General features: G+C 50.5%; 1 protein-coding gene across 1 annotated transcript in view; it reads left to right on the top strand.

Annotated features, from left to right (window-relative positions):
* Positions 1-18,937, top strand: part of LOC140391537 (kelch-like protein 1) — a 428,416-nt gene that overhangs the window by 395,731 nt on the left and 13,748 nt on the right. Inside the window, exons 9-10 of the mRNA XM_072476122.1 lie at positions 6,974-7,136; positions 16,953-17,165. Of these exons, the coding sequence (XP_072332223.1) occupies positions 6,974-7,136; positions 16,953-17,165 (376 nt within the window). The remainder of the gene's footprint in view (positions 1-6,973; positions 7,137-16,952; positions 17,166-18,937) is intronic.

Raw genomic sequence — 18,937 nt, 5'->3', positions numbered from 1 at the left:
CGGGCGTCCGCGCATGCGCGGGAGCTACAGCGGCTGCTGACGTCATCTCCGCGCATGCGCAGGGGTGGGTCACCTATGCGTCGGCCATCGCGGAGACCTACACGGCCGACGTGTAGTAAAAGAGTGCCCCGACAGCACACGCCCGCCCTCGGATTGGTGGGCCCCGATCGCGGGCCAGGCCACCATGCGGGCACCCCCCGGTGCCGGATCGCCCCCCTAAGACCCCGGGCCCGCTTGCGGCGCCAGGTCCCGCCGGTAAGGGACCTGGTTCAATTCACGGCGGCAGGACCGGCATAGCAGCAGCGGGACTTCGGCCCATCGCGGGCCGGAGAATTGCCGGGGGGGGTGGGCACGCTGACCGGCGTGGGGCAATTCCCGCCCCCACCGAATCTCCGGTGCCGGAGAATTCGGCGGCCGGCGGTGGGCGGGATTCACGCCGCCCCCCCCCCCCCCCCCCCCCCCCCGGCGATTGTCCGACCCGGCGGAGGGTCGTAGAATCCCGCCCAATGTTAGCACTGGAAGAAAATACAAAATATGTCACTGTGATTGTAAGTTAACCCCTACAAAGTGAAATACGGTATCATAAAATAGTCCTGTTAACATGTTCCTGTATTTCCTTTGAATTGGCTTTGTTCTAATTTTAAGATTACATCCTTCCTTTTTCTTCTAGATTTTCCTGCGTAAGACAGCATTATAGCGATATCATGGTTGTGTTGTAATTCACCAACTGACCACTAGGAATCTTATTAGTATGTAAGTGAATGTTAGGCTCAGGTGAAATGAAAATCGCTTATTGTCACGAGTAGGCTTCAATGAAGTTACTGTGAAAAGCCCCTAGTCGCCACATTCCGCCGCCTGTTCGGGGAGGCTGGTACGGAAATTGAACCGTGCTGCTGGCCTGCCTTGGTCTGCTTTGAAAGCCAGCGATTTAGCCCAGTGTGCTAAACCAGCCCCTGAGGTGACTTCAGACTGACGAGGGAGCTTGATTTTTTAATCGTTCAGGGGACGTGGACGTCGCAGGCTATACCAGCATTTATTGCCCATCCCGTATAACCCTTGAGGGGCAGGTAAGAGTCAACCGCATTGCTGTGGGTCTGGAGTCACATGTAGGCCAGACCAGGTAAGGTTGCAGATTTCCTTCCCAAAAAGGACATTAATGAAAGAGATGGATTTTTCTGACAATTGTCAATGGTTTTGTGGTCGTCATTCAACTTTTAATTCGGGATTTATATTGAATTCAAATTTCACCATCTGCGATGGCAGGATTCGAACCTGGTTCCCCAGAGCATTACTCTAGGTCTCTGGATTACTAGTCCAGTAAAAATAACACTATGCCACCACCTCCCCAAGCAAGGGAGAGATTGATTGTGTATGTTCATATTGGTATTCATCTGTTCTTTTGTATATATTTGACCCACAGTTGATGTGAATAAATTGTTTATAGCTTCAGCTACCAGTGTTCTTGTAATATAAATAAGACCATCTGACAAGAACATTACAAGCATCACCTTATTTACCTCGGCAAAATTTTAAATTGCTAAATTGCTTCATTCTTTAATTTCATAGAATTACAGGAAGTAGGGACTGGATGGCTGAAGACATGGGGCCAAATTTCCACGGTCCTAATTGGGGCCAAACCGAGGTGAGTGCGGAAAAAAATGGCCACCAAATGAGGCATCAGGAATTCCCACTTCCGTTTCCACCCTCATCTATTTTCTTGAGGATAGGGGTGGCAGCGGGCTCGGGAACCTGGGGCGGGATTCTCTCAGTCACAGGCCAGAGAATTGTCGGGACGGGCGCGAATCGCGCGACGACGCCCCGACGCCAGTCCGCCAATTCTCCGGAGAGCAGAGAATCGGTGCCATTGGTGCCGGTCGGAGGCTGCTCGATGGCACCCCCCCCCCCCCAGGCGATTCTCAGCCTGGGATGGGTTGAGCTACCGTACAAAAATCCAGAGTCCTGCCTGCATCGTTCACACCTGGTCTTACCGGCGGGACCTCGGCATGAATGGATCCAGGGGCGGCCTGGGGGGAGGGGAGGGGGGTCCGACCCCGGGCGGGGGCCTCCGCTGTGGCCTGGCCCGCGTTCGGGGCCTACCAATCGGCGGGCCGGCCTGGGGCCCTCTTTGGTTCCGCTCCGGCCCCTATAGCCCTACGCCATCTTGCGTCGGGGCCGGCGCGGAAAAGGGAGCCACCGCACAGGCACGGCAATCGCGCCAGTCCCACTGCGCATGCGCGAGTTGGCGCCGGCCCCACTGCACGTGCGCAGACCCGCGGCGCCCATCTGATGCCGGGATCAGCAGCTGGAGCGGCGAGGGTTGCTCCAGTGCCGTGCTGGCCCCCTGTAGTGGTCAGAATTGCTGCTCCTGAGGCCATGTTGACGCCGACGAGAAACGCGACGGCGTTTACGACGGCGTCAACACTTAGCCTCAGGATCAGAGAATCCCGCCCCTGATGTTCCTGTGAAACAGAGGGCATTGTGGGTTCATTGAGAGTCCTCCCCAGGTAAGTGTGATCCTTAAATTTTCATGGAGGCTTTACGCCAGCTTACCAGAGGTGTGAAACATGGGTTGGAGGTTGGAGGAGTTTAAAAGGTAAATAAAACGGCTTTTGATGCTTCACAGTTAATCACAAAATGCTGTGGAATAATTGCGCCTCTGTCCAAGAAGACGACTTATGTCAGCGTTGTGACAGGAAGATAAAAGCACCCCTCATTTGGATGTGTTTGCCAGATTGCTACTTTTGCGAACTGAAGTGCTGTCAAGGAAAAGATCAACATTCTCCCCGTGTCTGCGTGGGTTTCCTCCGGCTGCTCTGGTTTCCTCCCACAGTCCAAAGACGTGTAGGTTAGGTGGATTGTCCATGCTAAATTGCCCTTAGTGTCCAAAACGATTAGGAGGGGGTCTGCACCGATCCTCTGACAGAGCACCCCACCCAGGGCAATTTTATCAAGAACAATCCACCTAACCTGCACATCTTTGGACTGTGGGAGGACACCGGAGCACCCGGAGGAAACCCACGCACACACGGGGAGAACGTGCAGACTCCATACAGACAGTCACCCAAGGACAGAATTGAACCCGGGACCCTGGAGCTGTGAGGCAGCAGTGCTAACCACTGTGCCACCGTGCCGCCCCAAAACTGGATCACTGTAATTTGTGCCTCCCAGACTTTCTCTACTGGTGGGTTTCTGGAAAGATGGACCACCCTGCAACAGTCATCCTCTCCTTTTAAAAACATCCCATTAGCTTTTTGATTCTGGACCCTGTGCACACGTAAAACCCTAACTTGCATTTCCTTTCCCCTTTGTATTGTATGAATGCATAAGGAGCAGAAATTGTAAAACCATGTGTGTGTGTGTGTTGTGTAAAAATAAACCAACTTCTTTTATTTTATCTTACCTCGAGTTTGCTGTTTAAGCTATTAAAGGATTGGAACACTCCGGGCGCGATTCTCCAAAGTGGAGACTAAGTGTTCGCGCCGTTGTGAACGCCGTCGCGTTTCATGACGGTGTGAAACAGGCGCGGGGACAACCGATTCTGGCCCCCACAGGGCCAAATGGGCACCGCGCCAACCCACGCATGCGCAGGGGACTTCTTCAGCATGCCGGCCCTGATGCAACATGGCATGGGGATACAGGGGCCAGCTGCGCAACAAAGTAGACCCGGGGGGGAGGGGGGGGCAGAGGCCGGCTCGCCGATCGGTGGGCCCCGATCGCAGGCCAGACCCCATCAGTGCCCCCCCTCCGGGGACGGAGCCCCACTCCCCACCCACAGGCCGCACCCCCCCCCGACCCTTCATGCAGCGTTCCCGCCGGCGGGACTCTGCCGTTGCCGTGCAGCCGTTCAGCCCATCCGGGCCAGAGAATCGGCGGCCCGGCAAAGGACAGCGGCCCGTGACCGGCGCCGCACCAAACGCGCCGGCGCAAATGGCGCCGATTCTCCGCACCTCGGAGAATCGCGCGCCCGCGTCGGGTCAGCGTGGCGCGGTTGCGGCGATTCTCCAGCCCGGTGCGGGGCTGGGAGAATCGCGCACTCCACCTTTAAGGGTTGGGAAAAATCCACAATTTATAAAGGGAGAAATCAAAATCAAAACACCTTTCTGTTTACAGACATGTAGTGAGGGGAGAAGCCAGGGTAGTTTAAATTAACTCTCCTGTCCATAACAACAGGGTATCAGGCCCTACTTCAGCAACCAATCCCCAACTTTTATAACATTATTCTAATGGAAAAATCGGTTCTGATTTACATATTTGACTTTCCACGTGGATTTCAGGAACCAATTGTGCTGGAAGTCCGAGGCTGGCCTGCAATTGCATTAGTTGATTCAGAAAAATCTTTGGGTGATTGATAGAAATATACATTGGTCATTGCCTCAAACCTGAAGCTGACTGCTCACCAGCAAGGGAAAAATAAAGAATGTTATGAGCCATTATTTATAAGGTGTTTGGCTGTCAAACATCTAAGTGGGCATTTGCTTTGCCAATAAAGTAGCCATTAAGCAATTGTCTTACTAAATGTGATAAGTTACTGGTGGTTAGTAATCACTTCAGCTGCAGAGGACAATTCCTCTAAGGCTCCGAATTCTGGTCTGTTGCATTTATTTGTTACGTGATTAATGACAGTCCCTCAATCTCCGTGTACAAAACCACCGCAAAAAGGCATGGATTAGACTGCTGTGATACCCGCTCCTTAGTTTATGCCTAAAATTGGTAACTGAATTTTATTCAGTTGAATCTACATCTCTTGGTAACTTATGGCCACAGTTTTTCACAGTGCTCCTCTGTTAAGGGGAGTGATTAGTTATCAAACATGAACATAGCAGGCACTCAGCATAGCTTGTGAAATCGCCGTCACTGCCACGAATCCCTGATGGGGACGCGCTTGACTGAGCCCGCTCTTCCACAAAGTGGTGGGTGGAATTTTAATCTGCAGGTATATAAAATTAAGTGACAGAAATGGACGGCATTGACCCTCGGGATTTCACCGACACTTTCAAACAGGAGTCAGAGAAAGAAGAAAAAGAATCCTAGTCCAATATCCAAGCGTAAATAATTCAACAAGCAGAGACTTTGGAAACCAATTAAATGTAATAGAATTTTCCTGCTCACTTTGTAAGAATGGTTCCCTGAAGGCAGGCCTGGTAATTACAGGGAGAGCAAGGCTGACCTTAGATGGGACAGTCTTCCCTTGTAGGCCTTTGTTTTGGAAACAGTATCATTTATCATCTTTGTAATGCCTTGATTGAAGTCCATATTGAGGGCATTCATTTTGGCATTTTTCTTATTAAATTTGGAACAGGCTGTCACTGGAATAACCAATACAACCCTGTCTCATTTGTCCTTTATATATGACACAACTGTATACTTTTTAACTCAATAAGTTACCACTTCTATCCACTCAACAGGTGCAACAGTTATTCAAAGACTTTAAGACAATGGTCCGTTAAGGACTGTTTTATTAATAATTTAATAATTAAAACTTTAAACGAATTCTGGAATAAATTTATTTCCCAGTGACACCAGGTAAGTAGTTCTGAATGTACTGATATTCAGAGGTTTGAGTGAGGTGTGTAATACAATACTGCAATGTTTTGCAGTGTGAATGTTTTATGGGCATTCCCGCAAGGTTAGCGCTACTGCAAAGCCGTTTTGGCCAGCCCTTCAATCACTGCTCCTAATTGCCACCTTTCCGCCTTCATCTCCATTTTCCTTGCAGCTATTTGTGAAACACCTTGGAACATGTTCTTAGATGAAACGAGCAATGTAAATGTAAGTTGTTGTGAGACTGCTTTGCATCGATGCTACAGTTGTGGTTTGAGTGGACCCTTAACTTCACCCTGTGAGACTGCAAGCCTCTGAAGGTCACCGTCGCCCATAGGCTTTCTTTTGACTGTGTCTGCATTGCTGAAAAAAAAATGACAACTTTCATCTGGATTCACTTTGTTTTAACCCTAACAATATCATCAAAGGCGTGTACATAATTATTGATGCCACACCCATCCCCAAACATAATGATTTTCTTCCCTGTGAATTGTGAATCACAATGCTGTTGGTGACACTTGCATTTCTTGGTTTTAGAATTAGATTGATATTGGGTTGGTACCATGTTAATTGACCTCAGCCATCATGCTAAAGTTTTTTTTAATATATAAATTTAGAGTACCCAATTCATTTTTTCCAATTAAGGGGCAATTTACCGTTGCCAATCCACTTACCCTGCACATCTTTGAATTGTGGGGGCGAAACCCATGCAAACACGGGGGGAACGTGCAGACTCCGCAAAGTGACCCAAACCGGGAATCGAACCCGGGACCCTGGCACTGTGAAGCAACGCTGCTAACCATTCAACGCATTGAAGAGAGGAGAATCACTCCTGGAGTTACCGTGAGCAGTCACTGGAACACTCAAGAGGCCAGAATTGGAGGAGCACAGGTATTTTAGGGTTGCGGGCTGGAGGAGAAGGGAGAGATAGTGATTGGAATTATCCAGCCCTCGATGCCAGTGGTACCTTCCATTCCTGGTGAAGGTAACCCCTCCCCCCTCCCCTCCCCCATTACATCACATTTGATGTCACACCTGTGGAGTGACCACTGCAAGGCAATTATTTCGATTTTCCCCAATGTGTGGTAAATTTCAGATGCATTAGCAGCGATCTATGCAACCAGTTAAAGAATAAAAAGATCACTTTAAAAAAAAAAATTTAAAAGCTCCACTTGATGAATGATAATGTACGTTATGTAATATTATTGATGAACTGGAGGTCATACACCATAAGAAACAGCTTTGCTGTCATTTGTATCAGTAAAGCAAGTTGATGGAAGGGTTCTGCGAAGCATTGCTTCTGACATATGATCAATATCAGACAGAAAGAGAGCCCTTGGTACATCCAGGCTTTCCCACATAATTTCATTAGCTGGCGTACCGTGATTCATAATTTTTGTCCACTCCATCATCAGATTTCTATCTTTTTCAGGAGTTGCCGTATTGGAAGGACCCATGTACGCAGTAGGTGGCCACGATGGTTGGAGTTACCTAAACACAGTCGAGAGATGGGATCCACAAGCACGCCAGTGGACCTTTGTGGCCAGTATGTCCATTGCTAGAAGCACAGTGGGAGTGGCAGCATTAAATGGCAAGTGAGTAGGGCCTACACTTTTAAGAGCATATTCCAATCTGAATAGGTTGTGGCAGTCACACTAACTCTCAGTCTGATATTTGCGATATATACTGGATTGTAAATGAGAAAAGGTGATTGATGTGTATCAATGCTTACAAAGAGTGCGGGGGTGGGGGGGGGGAATAAAACCCCCTATGAATACATTCAGTACCCTGCATTCCCCACGTGTATAGTTAAAGCAGGATCTCTTATCTGTCCTGAGTCTCTACATCCCTTGGAGTTTCTACAAGCGCCTTACAGAGAGCACAGAGCCTCTTCCTGACCAAATGAGACTCAGGGGAAAGTTGGGAGGCTGGGGCCATGATGTACCGTCAATTACCGCGAGACGAGAATGGTGAAACAATCGAGGCTTTATTGCACAAGATGTTGTGCCTCCTGCAGCTGGAACCAGAATGGAAGCAGCGCAGGAGAGCAGACACTTTTATATGCCGCCTGCTGGGAGGAGCCAGCAGGCAGGGATTTACCGTAGTACTTGTAATACATGGGCAGTGCCATAATACATGTAATATATCACTAGTGGTGTTTACCACATTCACCCCCTGTTTAAAAAAAGAGTCTGGCGGGAGTGACAAAAACATTAAAGATTAAGTCTGTCGGGGGCTTTGACCCTCCGTCGCAATCGCCTCAGTCCTGGTGGTGATGTGGGCGCCGACGTGGTCATCTGTGACTCCGGGAGCGTGTTGTCCTCGTCTTCATCACCCCTTAGTGGATCCAGTGGGAGGACGGATCCTGCTGGGGTGGGGGCTGCGGTGAGGTTCGCTGGAGGGAGGGTGGGGGGCGCAGGGATGAATGAGGCAACCCGGGTGAGGGGGAGGGAGGAGCGGTGTCAGGTCGGGGGTCGTGGGTGGGGACCCAGAGGGAGACTGTGTCCTGGCACCCATCAGGGCAAGCCACGTAGGTGTACTGCAGGTTTGCATGGAGGAGGTGGACTTCCAGGAACTGTCAGCCATGTTGGGAGCGAGACCCCGGAGGTGGACTTCCTGGGGAAGGCAAACACACGTTCGTGAGGTGTCTCATTAGTGACGGTGCAGAGGAGCGACTGGATGGAGTGCAGCGCGTCTGGGAGGACCTCCTGCCACGACCGAAGGGCCAGCAGGACAGCCTTCCAGACCGTCCCGTTCTTCCTCTCCACCTGCCCATTTCCCTGGGGATTGTAGTTGGTCGTCCTGCGCGAGGTGATGCCCTTGCTGAGCAGGAACTGACGCAGCTCATCACTCATGAAAGAGGATATCCGATCACTGTGAATGTAGGTGAGGAAACCGAACAGAGTGAAGATGCTGTGCAGGGCTTTAATGACCGTGGCAGTAGTCATGTCGGGGCATGGGATGGCGAAGGGGAACCGGGAGTACTCGTCAATTACATTGAGGAAGTACACGTTGCGGTCAGTGGAGGGGAGGGGCCCTTTGAAGTCCATGCTGAGGCGCTCAAAGGGACGGGAGGCCTTCACCAGGTGCGCTCTATCTGGCCGGCAGAAGTGCGGCTTGCACTCTGCGCAGACTTGGCAGTCTCTGGTTACGGTCCTGACCTCCACAATGGAGTAGGGCAGGTTGCGGGCCTTGACAAAATGGAAGAACCGGGTGACCCCCGGGTGGCAGAGGTCATAGTGGAGAGCCCAGAGTCGGTCCACTTGTGCGCTGGCACATGTACCACGGGATAGGGCATCAGGGGGCTCACTGAGCTTCCCCGGGCAACACAAGATCTCATAGTTATAGATGGAGAGCTCGATCCTCCACCTCAAGATCTTGTCATTTTTGATCTTGCCCCGCTGCGTATTGTTAAACGTGAAGGCAACCGACCGTTGGTCAGTGAGGAGAGTGAATCTCCTGCCGGCCAGGTAATGCCTCCAATGTCACACAGCTTCCACAATGGCTTGGGCCTCCTTTTCGAGAGAAGAGTGCTGAATTTCGGAGGCATGGAGGGTGCGTGTAAAGAAAGCCACGGGTCTGCCCGCCTGGTTGAGGGTGGCAGCCAGAGCTACGTCTGATGCATCGCTCTCCACCTGAAAGGGGAGGGTCTCATCGACCGCGTGCATCGTGGCCTTGGCGATGTCCGCCTTGATGTGGTTGAAGGCCGGGCGGGCCTCAGCCATCAGGGGGAAAACTGTGGACTTGATGAGTGGGCGGGCCTTGTCCGCATAATTAGGGACCCACTGGGCGTAATATGAGAAAAACCCCAGGCATCGTTTCAGGGCCTTGGGGCAGTGGAGGAGAGGGAGTTCCAGGATGCGGTCGGAGTCGGGCCCGAGGATTTCAGTTTCCACTACGTAGCCAAGGATGGCTAAGTGGTTTGTGCGGAACACGCTTGTAGGTGAGGTTAAGGAGTTTGGCGGTATGGAGGAATTTTTGGAGGTTTGCATCATGGTCCTGCTGATCGTGGCCGCAGATGGTGACGTTACCTATGTACAGGAAGGTGGCCCGCAGCCCGTACTGGTCAACCATTCGGTCCATCTCTCGCTGGAAGACCGAGACCCCATTGGTGACGCTGAAGGGAACTCTGAGGAAATGATAGAGGCGGCCATCTGCTTCGAACGCAGTGTATTGGCGGTCCTCCGGGCGGATGGGGAGCTGGTGGTAGGCGGACTTAAAGTCTACTGTAGAGAAGACTCGATACTGCGTAATCTGATTGACCATGTCAGATATGCGTGGGAGGGGGTACGCGTCGAGCTGCATGGACCGGTCACTGGTCCGACTGTAGTCAATGACTATCCTGTGCTTCTCCCCAGTCTTCACTACCATCACTTGAGCTCTCCAGGGGCTGTTGCTGGCCTCAATGATCCTCTCCCGCAGAAGACGTTGGACCTCCGACCTGATGAAAGTCCTGTCCTGGGCACTGTACCCTGCTCCTAGTGGCGAAGGGCTTGCAGTCCGGGGTGAGGTTCACAAACAGCGAAGGTGGATCGACCTTAAGGGTCGTGAGGCCGCAGACGGTGAGGGGGGGCAGAGGTCCGCCGAATTTCAAATTAAGGCTTTGGAGATGGCATTGAAAATTGGGACCTAGTAACAGGACAGCGCAGAGATGGGGGAGGACGTAGAGCCTGAAGTTGCTGAACTCTATGCCCTGAACAGTGAGGGTCATGATACAGTACCCCCGGATTTCAACGGAATGGGATCCGGAAGCCAGGGATATTTTCTGGGTGACGGGGAGTACTGTGAGGGAGCAGCACCTTACCGTAGCAGGGTGGATGAAACTCTCTGTGCTCCCGGAGTCAAAGAGGCAGGTCGTCTCGTGCCTGTTGATCTTCACCATCGTCGTAGCGGTCACGAGGTTGCGGGGCTCAGACTGATCCAGGGTGATGGAGGCGAGCTGCGGAAGATGTTGGGAGGTCACGGGCTGATCAGCGGTGGCGGAGGCATCAGCTGGCAGCGAATGGCCAGACGAGCAGGGGTCCTGAGGCGCGGTCCAAAATGGCGCCAAAGATGGCGGTGCCCACGGAGCGCACATGGCGGGTGGCATCAAAGATGGCGGCGCTCACAGGCCGCAGGTGGCTTGCGGTGGAGAAGATGGTGGCGCCCCTGGATCGCACGTGGGGCGTGTAGAAATGCCGAGCCTGGAAACAGCGGCGACCGACCGGGCCTGGCAAACAGAAACAAAGTGTCCCTTCTTCCCACACCCGGTGCAGGTCGCACTCCGCGCCGGACAGCGCTGCCTGGGGTGTTTGCTCTGTCCACAAAAATAACACTTGGGGCCCCCTGGAGTTGGCTGGCTGCCGCGTGGCGCAGGCTTGCGGTGGGCTGGAGTCGGCAGCTGGTGGGGCCCACGATGCCCACGAGAATGCTGCGCGGTTGGGGGTGTAGGCCTCCAGATTACGGGAGACCACTTATAGTGAGTTTGCAAGCTGCCTAGTCTCCGCAAGATCGAGCGTACCCCCTTCCAATAGTTGCTGGTGGACGTACGTACACTTCATGCCCGTGACATAAGTGTCTCTGATTAATAGTTTGGTGTGTTGGACTGCCGAAACTCGAAACTGCCTGGCAGTCACAGTTCCTACCGCGAATCTGTAGGGCCCGCAAGAAATCGTCCAGAGTCTCCCCCGTCTCATGGCCAGGAGGTGCCTGGCATACACTTGATTCGCCGGTTTAATGTAATGTCCCTTTAGGAGCGTCATCGCTTCTGTGTAGGTGGGCGCACCCCGGATGAGGAGAAAAACTTCAGGGCTCACCCGTGAGTAGAGGACCTGGAGCTTCTGTGGGTCCGAGAGTTCTTCAGTGGCTGCTCTGAGGTAGCCTTCGAAGCAGGCTAGCCAGTGCTTGAAGGTGGTCGTGGCGTTGGCTGTGTGAGGTCTCAGCTGCAGGCGATCAGGCTTGATTAGGAAGTCCATCTTTTAAAATCTTGTGCAATAAATTGATGTACCGTCAATTACCACGAGACGAGACTGGTGAAACAATCGAGGCTTTATTCCACAAGATGTTGTGCCTCCTGCAGCTGGAACCAGAATGGAAGCAGCGCAGGAGAGCAGACACTTTTATACGCCGCCTGCTGGGAGGAGCCAACAGGCAGGGATTTTCAGTGGTACTTGTCATACACGGGCAGTGCCGTAATACATGTAAGATATCACTAGTGGTGTTCACCACAGGCCACAAGATGGGACTATGAGTGACACCAGGAAGAACGCTAATGGCCATTTTGTCAGATGGGGCCAAGAGTGGAACCCCAGCTGAAACCAAATGTTTTGCAGTGAAGTCGCGTAGAGTCCTTTACTCTCAGAAAGGAATGGGGCCCCTTCATGTGCCACATAGGGAGAGGCCATTTGCTTCCTTAATCCTCGTGAAGTTCCTCGTAGGTAATCCGAAAATATGCTGGAGAATCTGAATTTGTGAATTAATGTTCCTCGGTCGAATGGCCTGCATGTCGGATAATGAAAAGAGGTTTGGATCTTTCGCAGTTTGTCATCTGCTGCTCATCTGACGCTCAAGTGGAAAAGGATAGGACCCCAATCCATCTCTACAACCATGCGATATTCTGCACAACTGGGCCAATGTTCCTCACAGTGTCGACCGATGCCTCCATTATGCCCAGTTATGTACTTACCCACAACATGGACATCCAGAACTTGAACGTTCAGCAAAAAAGATGATAGAGCATTTATAAAGGGCCATATATAGACAGCACTGTTCCTGACCAGAATAGAGATAATTTGGGAATTCATCCATCAATCACATCTGGGGAACACGCTCCGAGAAATGACTGGTGGGATTGATTTTAGGCACACAAGATGTGTTGTGCAGTTATTCACCACTCGCTGCAGTTTCCCTGAAGGGATCAGCCTGCTTTTAGTGGGGGACATTGCTGTCGTTTTGGTCATGAGTTCTGTTTGCTGTAGATCACAAAGATTTATTTTTTTCAAATGCTCTCTATGAACAGACATTTCTTGCTTTGCTGTTTGCGAAATAAACTTCAGCTTCAATCTGGTGCACAGGCCTTGGTACCAGCTGAGGCAGCGCAGTGTGCACTTGGGGCCTCTGCCTTGCCTGTTTCCAGGGAGGACGTACGTAGAACAGCCAAATACTCTAGGATGCATTTCCGGTCTGACATCGGCTCAATTTTAAAATTCTCATTTGGTTTTCAATCCACTTGGCTTCATCCCACCCGACCCAGCAGTTCTCTAACCCACTGATGTCTCTGCGCTCTTCCATTCCTAGTCTCTTGCACATCCCAGATCTTCAGCGCTCCAACAGGCCCATGTCTTCACCTACCAAAGCAGAAAACTCTGGGCCTGGATTATTCGTCGGCGGAATCCTCCGTAGTGACGGCAGCGCACTCACGCCCGTGGATTTCCCGGCAGTGTAGGGGTGGCTACAATGGGAAACCCCATTGGCCGGCTGCCGGGACTTAGGATTCTGCTGCTGGCGGGGTCGCGCCACACCGGAAAACGGGGACGGAGAATCCCGCCCCTGGACTTCCCTCCCTAGATCTCGCCAACATTCCATCCTCTGTTAAGATGCATCTTAAGACCTACCTCTTTTGCTAAACTCTCGTTACCTGCCCTATGTAGCTCAGTGCTAAATAGTGTCCAAACTCATCTCTGCGAAGAGTATTGGGACATTTTGCCACATTAAAAATGATATTAAACACAAGTTGTTGAAATGGTATGAGCCACCTGTCCAATACCCTTCAACCATCAAATATTCTGTTTAACTGAGAGTGAGGAGTGGTTGGTTTAACAAACAAATGACAAAACCATGGATTGTGCTCTAAACACTGCAAATTGTGATTGATTAATGAACTCGTACAGTCATATTAAACAAGGTGAGAAAGAATGGATTTTGTACACTCCCTGAGGGCTTGAAGGCAGAGGTGCATGTAAAATCGAGCAGGAGGCCTTCCCGCCCAACCCCAAATTTATCAGGAGGTGGCAGGATGAGAAGGTACTGGGTGGCCTGCCAACCCTTCGACCTGCTGGGGCCAATTAGTGGCCACTTAAGGGTCGCGTCCTGCCTTCCTTGGTATCTTACCCATGGCTGCATGTGCTGGTGTCTGTCAAGGGGAGTGGGATCTCCTTCGTGAACCTCCTGGGTCCATCGTAGACAAATCTCCAAGGTCATTCCTCTTTCATCCACCTCCTACTCTCTTGAAGCTGCCCCCCCCCCCCTCCCCCAAACACTCCCTTGTCTCTTCTCACCCCTTCGCCACAATCCCAAGCTGTGGCCTTCCCTGACAGACCAGACTCCTCAGCATTGGCGACTGCTTCCAGTGGCTACTGAGCTGCTGGCCATCTGTTTGGCCACCAGCTTTCTAAGGCAAGAGTTGCTCCCTCGAGCAGGTTGGAGCCTCAACATAATGCTGTTCCCAGTGTTAGATTGCTGCTGGAAAACCTTTGGAATCATGCATGGGCTAACCTTGACTTTTTGACTGGAGGGCGAGCACCACATAAAACCAACCCACAATTGCCTCTGGAACCAGTGCAGATGCAAGGTGGGCTGTTTAATTCTCTGTCCTCATTTATCTTTCTGACTCTCTGCCTGACTCTCCCTCTCCCTCTCTCTCTCTCTGGCATTTGGAATTGAACTTATTTTTTCTTCATCTCAAGTTGGATCCTGATGAATGTGACTCCACAAGAACAGGTGAAATGTATTAGACATTAATTGACGCTATCAGTCAGACAGTTCTTTGGTATGTGGAGTACTATTGTTAGCTTGGTACAATAGAGCTGGTGTTCAGATTTGGGGTCAAGGCAACACTAAAGGTTGTTGAATTCAGCGTAGAGTCAATTCTTAGAACTGACTGAAAGGTGGAGGGAAGAGTTCCATTCCTCAGCACTAATGCTACTGACCTCGAACACAAAAAAAGTAATCAAAGTGGATGGAGAAGAATTTACTTTCGTCACATGGTAGTAATCTGGCAGAACAATTATTTATTCCATTGATGCCAACAAAATGAAAATCAGGTATTGTCAGCAAGTGGTGAGAAAGAGGCTCCACAGGAGGAAGCAAGGGAACATTTTTACACCTCCCCCCCCCCCCCCCCCCCCCCCCCGCCATAGGTGGACAATGACACCAAACCTAACAAAATACACTTTGCTGTAAAGTGGACTTCTGGTGGCGAGATCAAGAAAACTCATAGAATTGACGCATTTTGGAATGGAGTGGTGATATAAAATAAGATAGAAAGAGGAATGTAGTCCTTCAGTCAGAATTTACGGAGCCAGGTAGGAAATTTGCAAACATACGACCGACAACAGTAGGAACAGACGTGCAGGTAAATTGCCCCTTTTTGTCCAAAGATGTGCAGGTTTGGTGGGGTTACGAGGTTACAGGGATAGGGTGGGTGTGTGGGCTGAGGTAAGGTGCTCTTTCAGAGGGTTGATGCTGACCTGACGGGCCGAATGGCCTCCTTCCGCACTGTAGGGATTTTATGGATACTCCTAGAGCCACTCGCGAGTGTGGAAATAAGAAAGTAACGCAGATGAATGTCTGTATAGAAAGATGGTGCAGGAGGGGGGACTAAAGATACTTGGGAGATTGGGACCAATGATGCTTGGGTTGGATACATTGTACCTAAATAGAGAAGGGTTTAAACTAATTTTGCAGGGGTGTGGGAACCAGGAGGTAATATTAAAGAGGAATATCAAGGTGCACACAATACAGAGAGCTGAATAGCACGAGGGAATAGTAAATTATTAGGTGGGTTCATACTAAGGGAGAAAGTAATAAAGACCAAAATGAGCTTAATGCACATTTGTGAGTGCATGGAGCATGGTCAACCAGATTGTTGAGTTAAAGGCACAGATAGCCATGTGGAAGTATGGGTCAGGACTTTCAGGCAGAACCCATCGTGGGCGGGACGGAAAATTCGGAATGGCAGCCAAATTCCCATTGACTTTGAGCCGGACTGGCGGGACCGGGGAATCTTGGCCAGGATGTCGTGGCTATAATGGAGACATGGCTCAAGGAAGCGCAGGACTGGATGTTAAAGATTCCCGGGGATATGATTTTCAGGAAAGGAAGAAATGGAGGAGGGGTGGCAGCATTGATTAAGGAGAACATTGCTTGAGAGGGAAAGGATGTCCCAGAGGGCTAAAGAACAGAATCAATTTGGCTGGAGCCAAGGAAAAAAAGCGTTGCAATTACATTGCTCGGTGTAACGTAAAGGCCACCAACTAGCAGGGAACACGTTGAGGATTAAATTTCCAAGCACGGTAGCATTGTGGGTAGCACAATTGCTTCACAGCTGCAGGGTCCCAGGTTCGATTCCGGCTTGGGTCACTGTCTGTGCTGAGTCTGCACATCCTCCCCGTGTGTGCGTGGGTTTCCTCCGGGTGCTCCAGTTTCCTCCCACAGTTCAAAGATGTGCAGGTTAGGTGGATTGGGCAATGATAAATTGCCCTTTGTGTCCAAAATTGCCCTTAGTGTTGGGTAGGGTTACTGGGTTATGGGGATAGGGTGTAGGTGTTGACCTTGGGTAGGGTGCTCTTTCCAAGAGCCGGTGCAGACTCGATGGGCCGAATGGCCTCCTTCTGCACTGTAAATTCTATGATATGATAGAGAAACGCAAGAATTATTGAGTTATTATGAAGGGGGGGCTTTAATTATCTGAACATAGCCCAGGGTAGTAGGTAGCATAAAGAGAGCGGTAATTGTGCTCAGGAGAATTTTCTACAGCAGTATGGTTCCATCACAAGCATTGCTGGACCTGGTTTGTGCATTGTGACGAACTTCGGACGCCACTTCAGGAAGGATCTCGAGGTCTTGGAAAGAACGGAGAGGAGATGAACCAGTATAGTTTCAGGGATGAGAGAATTCCGTCACCAGAGAAACTGGGGTTATCTTCCTGGCAGCAGCGAAAATGAAGGGCAGATTGAGCTGGTGTTCAAAACGCTGAAGAGTTCAGATGGAGCAAAAAGGGAGGAACTGTTTCCACTGGCTGGAGGGTCAGTAACCAGATGGCGCAGATTTAAAATAATTGGGAAACTGAGAAGAAAGTTGTTCATGCATCGATTTATTCTGATCTGGAATGAGCTGGCTGAAAGGGCGGTGAAAGCAAATTCAATAGATTGCTGGAATAAAATCGGATAGATAGTTGAACAGAAGGAGATTGGCCAGGTTAAAATTGCCCCTTTGTGTCCAAAGATATGCAGGTTTGGTGGGGTTATGATGTGCTGTTTGAAAAGAGCGCTGATAGTTCCTTTAGAGAGTTGGCACATGCATAATGAGCCAAACTACCTCCTCCTGTGCCGTGTGCTCATGTCGTTCTACTTTGAATACCGTTCACCACATACAAACTATCGAGCGGTTTTCACAACAGATGATTTAATGAGGATCTTCTACTTTATCAACAGGTTGTACGCGGTAGGAGGGAGAGATGGAAGCGCTTGCCTCAAATCTATCGAGTGCTATGACCCCCATACCAATAAATGGAGTATGTGCACTCCGATGTCCAAAAGGAGAGGAGGCGTGGGTGTAGCAACATGTGACGGTTTCCTTTATGCAGTTGGAGGCCATGACGCCCCAGCCTCGAACCACTGTTCCCGACTTTCAGACTGTGTAGAGAGGTGAAGGATGCAAATCTACTTTCTCCCTGTGGCCGTACATGTTTAACGTTTGTGCGCAAAAGAAAATGTGAAGAATAAAAGTCCAATGCAATTCCAAACCTTGAAGAAATATTACGCCAAGGGTGGGATTTTCCAGCCCAGTCCGCCGGCGGCTCTTCCTGTCCCGGCGAGTGCGACTGCGGCAGGACGGGTGAGCCGGGCAAGACGGCTTGGACATCGACGGGAACAGGCGATATCATTGTTGGCCAATGGCGGGCTGCCTCCGCCGCCCGATGCCCGCCACACCGGGGGGGAGGGGGGGTTCCCATCCCAGGTTTTCTGCTGCTATCTTGTTACTGAGCAATTTGACAACTTGTATGTCTTTTCACAAGATAGTTCCTCAGAATTCCCTGTGCAATTCCCCTAGAATTTGGAGTGTATCTGTCTCTGGACCAATACCGTTAAATGGGCACATAGGATGGAACTTAATGCCCTCCCCCGGACCGGGTTTGGTGTCAGGGGCCATTTAATCAAGTATGACTGTGTCAGGAGGGGACCCAGCCACCTACCCATCTCCACCCCGATTAGATCCATGGGAGGAAGGTTCATGGATGGACTTCCCACCCCATTGTTAACGGGGCTCATGGCCATCCAGTAGAGGGTCCCTCATCAACAGCACACAGTGCCCCATCAAGGTACCCAACATCAGCAAAGGGAGGCAGGAGCACTGAGAACCAACACCATTCCCTTGCTGCCAAACCCTTCCCAGCCTTTCCTCTTTCCCCCAGCACCCAATTCTGCTCCCCGCATCACTTGCCTGGATCAGTCAGCGATACTGAGCTTTGGGTTGGTGCTTTACCGACAGCAGCCACCGCCTCACTAGTGGCACTACCGAGCAAGGAAGAGCTGATGGCCTCTGATTGGCAGAGAGCTTTTGGCAAAACATCCACCTCCGGGGTCCTTGATTCCAGGGAAGGCCAATTGCTGTTCAATTAGGTGCCTGAGTGGCACTTAATGCAGGGAGGCGCAGGGCCCCATCACTGCCCGTTCGATATGTGGACAAAACCTCTGTGCCTACGCTAAATCAAATGCATTGTATACTCGCTTCTGAGTGAGAATTTCTAGTCCATGTGAATTTTCTTTTCTTTCCCCAAAAAATCTGATTAAGCACTCTACTGAAATAAGCAACAGTTTAAGCACAATTATCATCTTTGTATAATTGCCAGTACACATTTTACCACAGTCAGAGAACATACAAAAGCACCATAGTTCCCGAGGACCATCGGCTGCTCTCCTCTTTTGAGAGAGCTGACTGGTGGAGAGTTAACCTGAGGGTCACCACATCTCAGGCGAGGGGTAAGGTTGAGAAGGCGGGGCCTTCATGAATAACCTCAGCCAGTACAGGGAATTGAACCCACGCTGTTGGTGACGCTGTACATCACGGACCAACCGTCCAGCCAACTGAGCTAACCGACCCCCAGAGTACATGCAGCCTCTTACAATCTACCATGTGCTGTGGCAGTTTATTTGGATCTATAATAAAGGATGGAGTGACTGAGAAAAAAATAACTAATTAGAGCAAGCCAACATGAATTTAGTAGGCCTTGCCGAACAAACCTAATTACATTTTTGGAGGAAGTAACTAAAGTACTAGGCAGGAGATGACTGTGGATATACTGTATATGGATATCCAGGAGACATTTGATAATGTGCCACTTAATATACCGTTCGCGAAAATCAAAACTCATGGAGTCTAAAATTATTTACCGATCCCTCTACACAGATTATTAAAA

Source organism: Scyliorhinus torazame, chromosome 15, assembly GCF_047496885.1.
Source record: "Scyliorhinus torazame isolate Kashiwa2021f chromosome 15, sScyTor2.1, whole genome shotgun sequence".
NCBI lineage: Eukaryota > Metazoa > Chordata > Chondrichthyes > Carcharhiniformes > Scyliorhinidae > Scyliorhinus > Scyliorhinus torazame.
The sequence above is the reverse complement of the archived record's forward strand: the minus strand, read 5'-3'. Positions and strand labels throughout refer to the sequence as shown.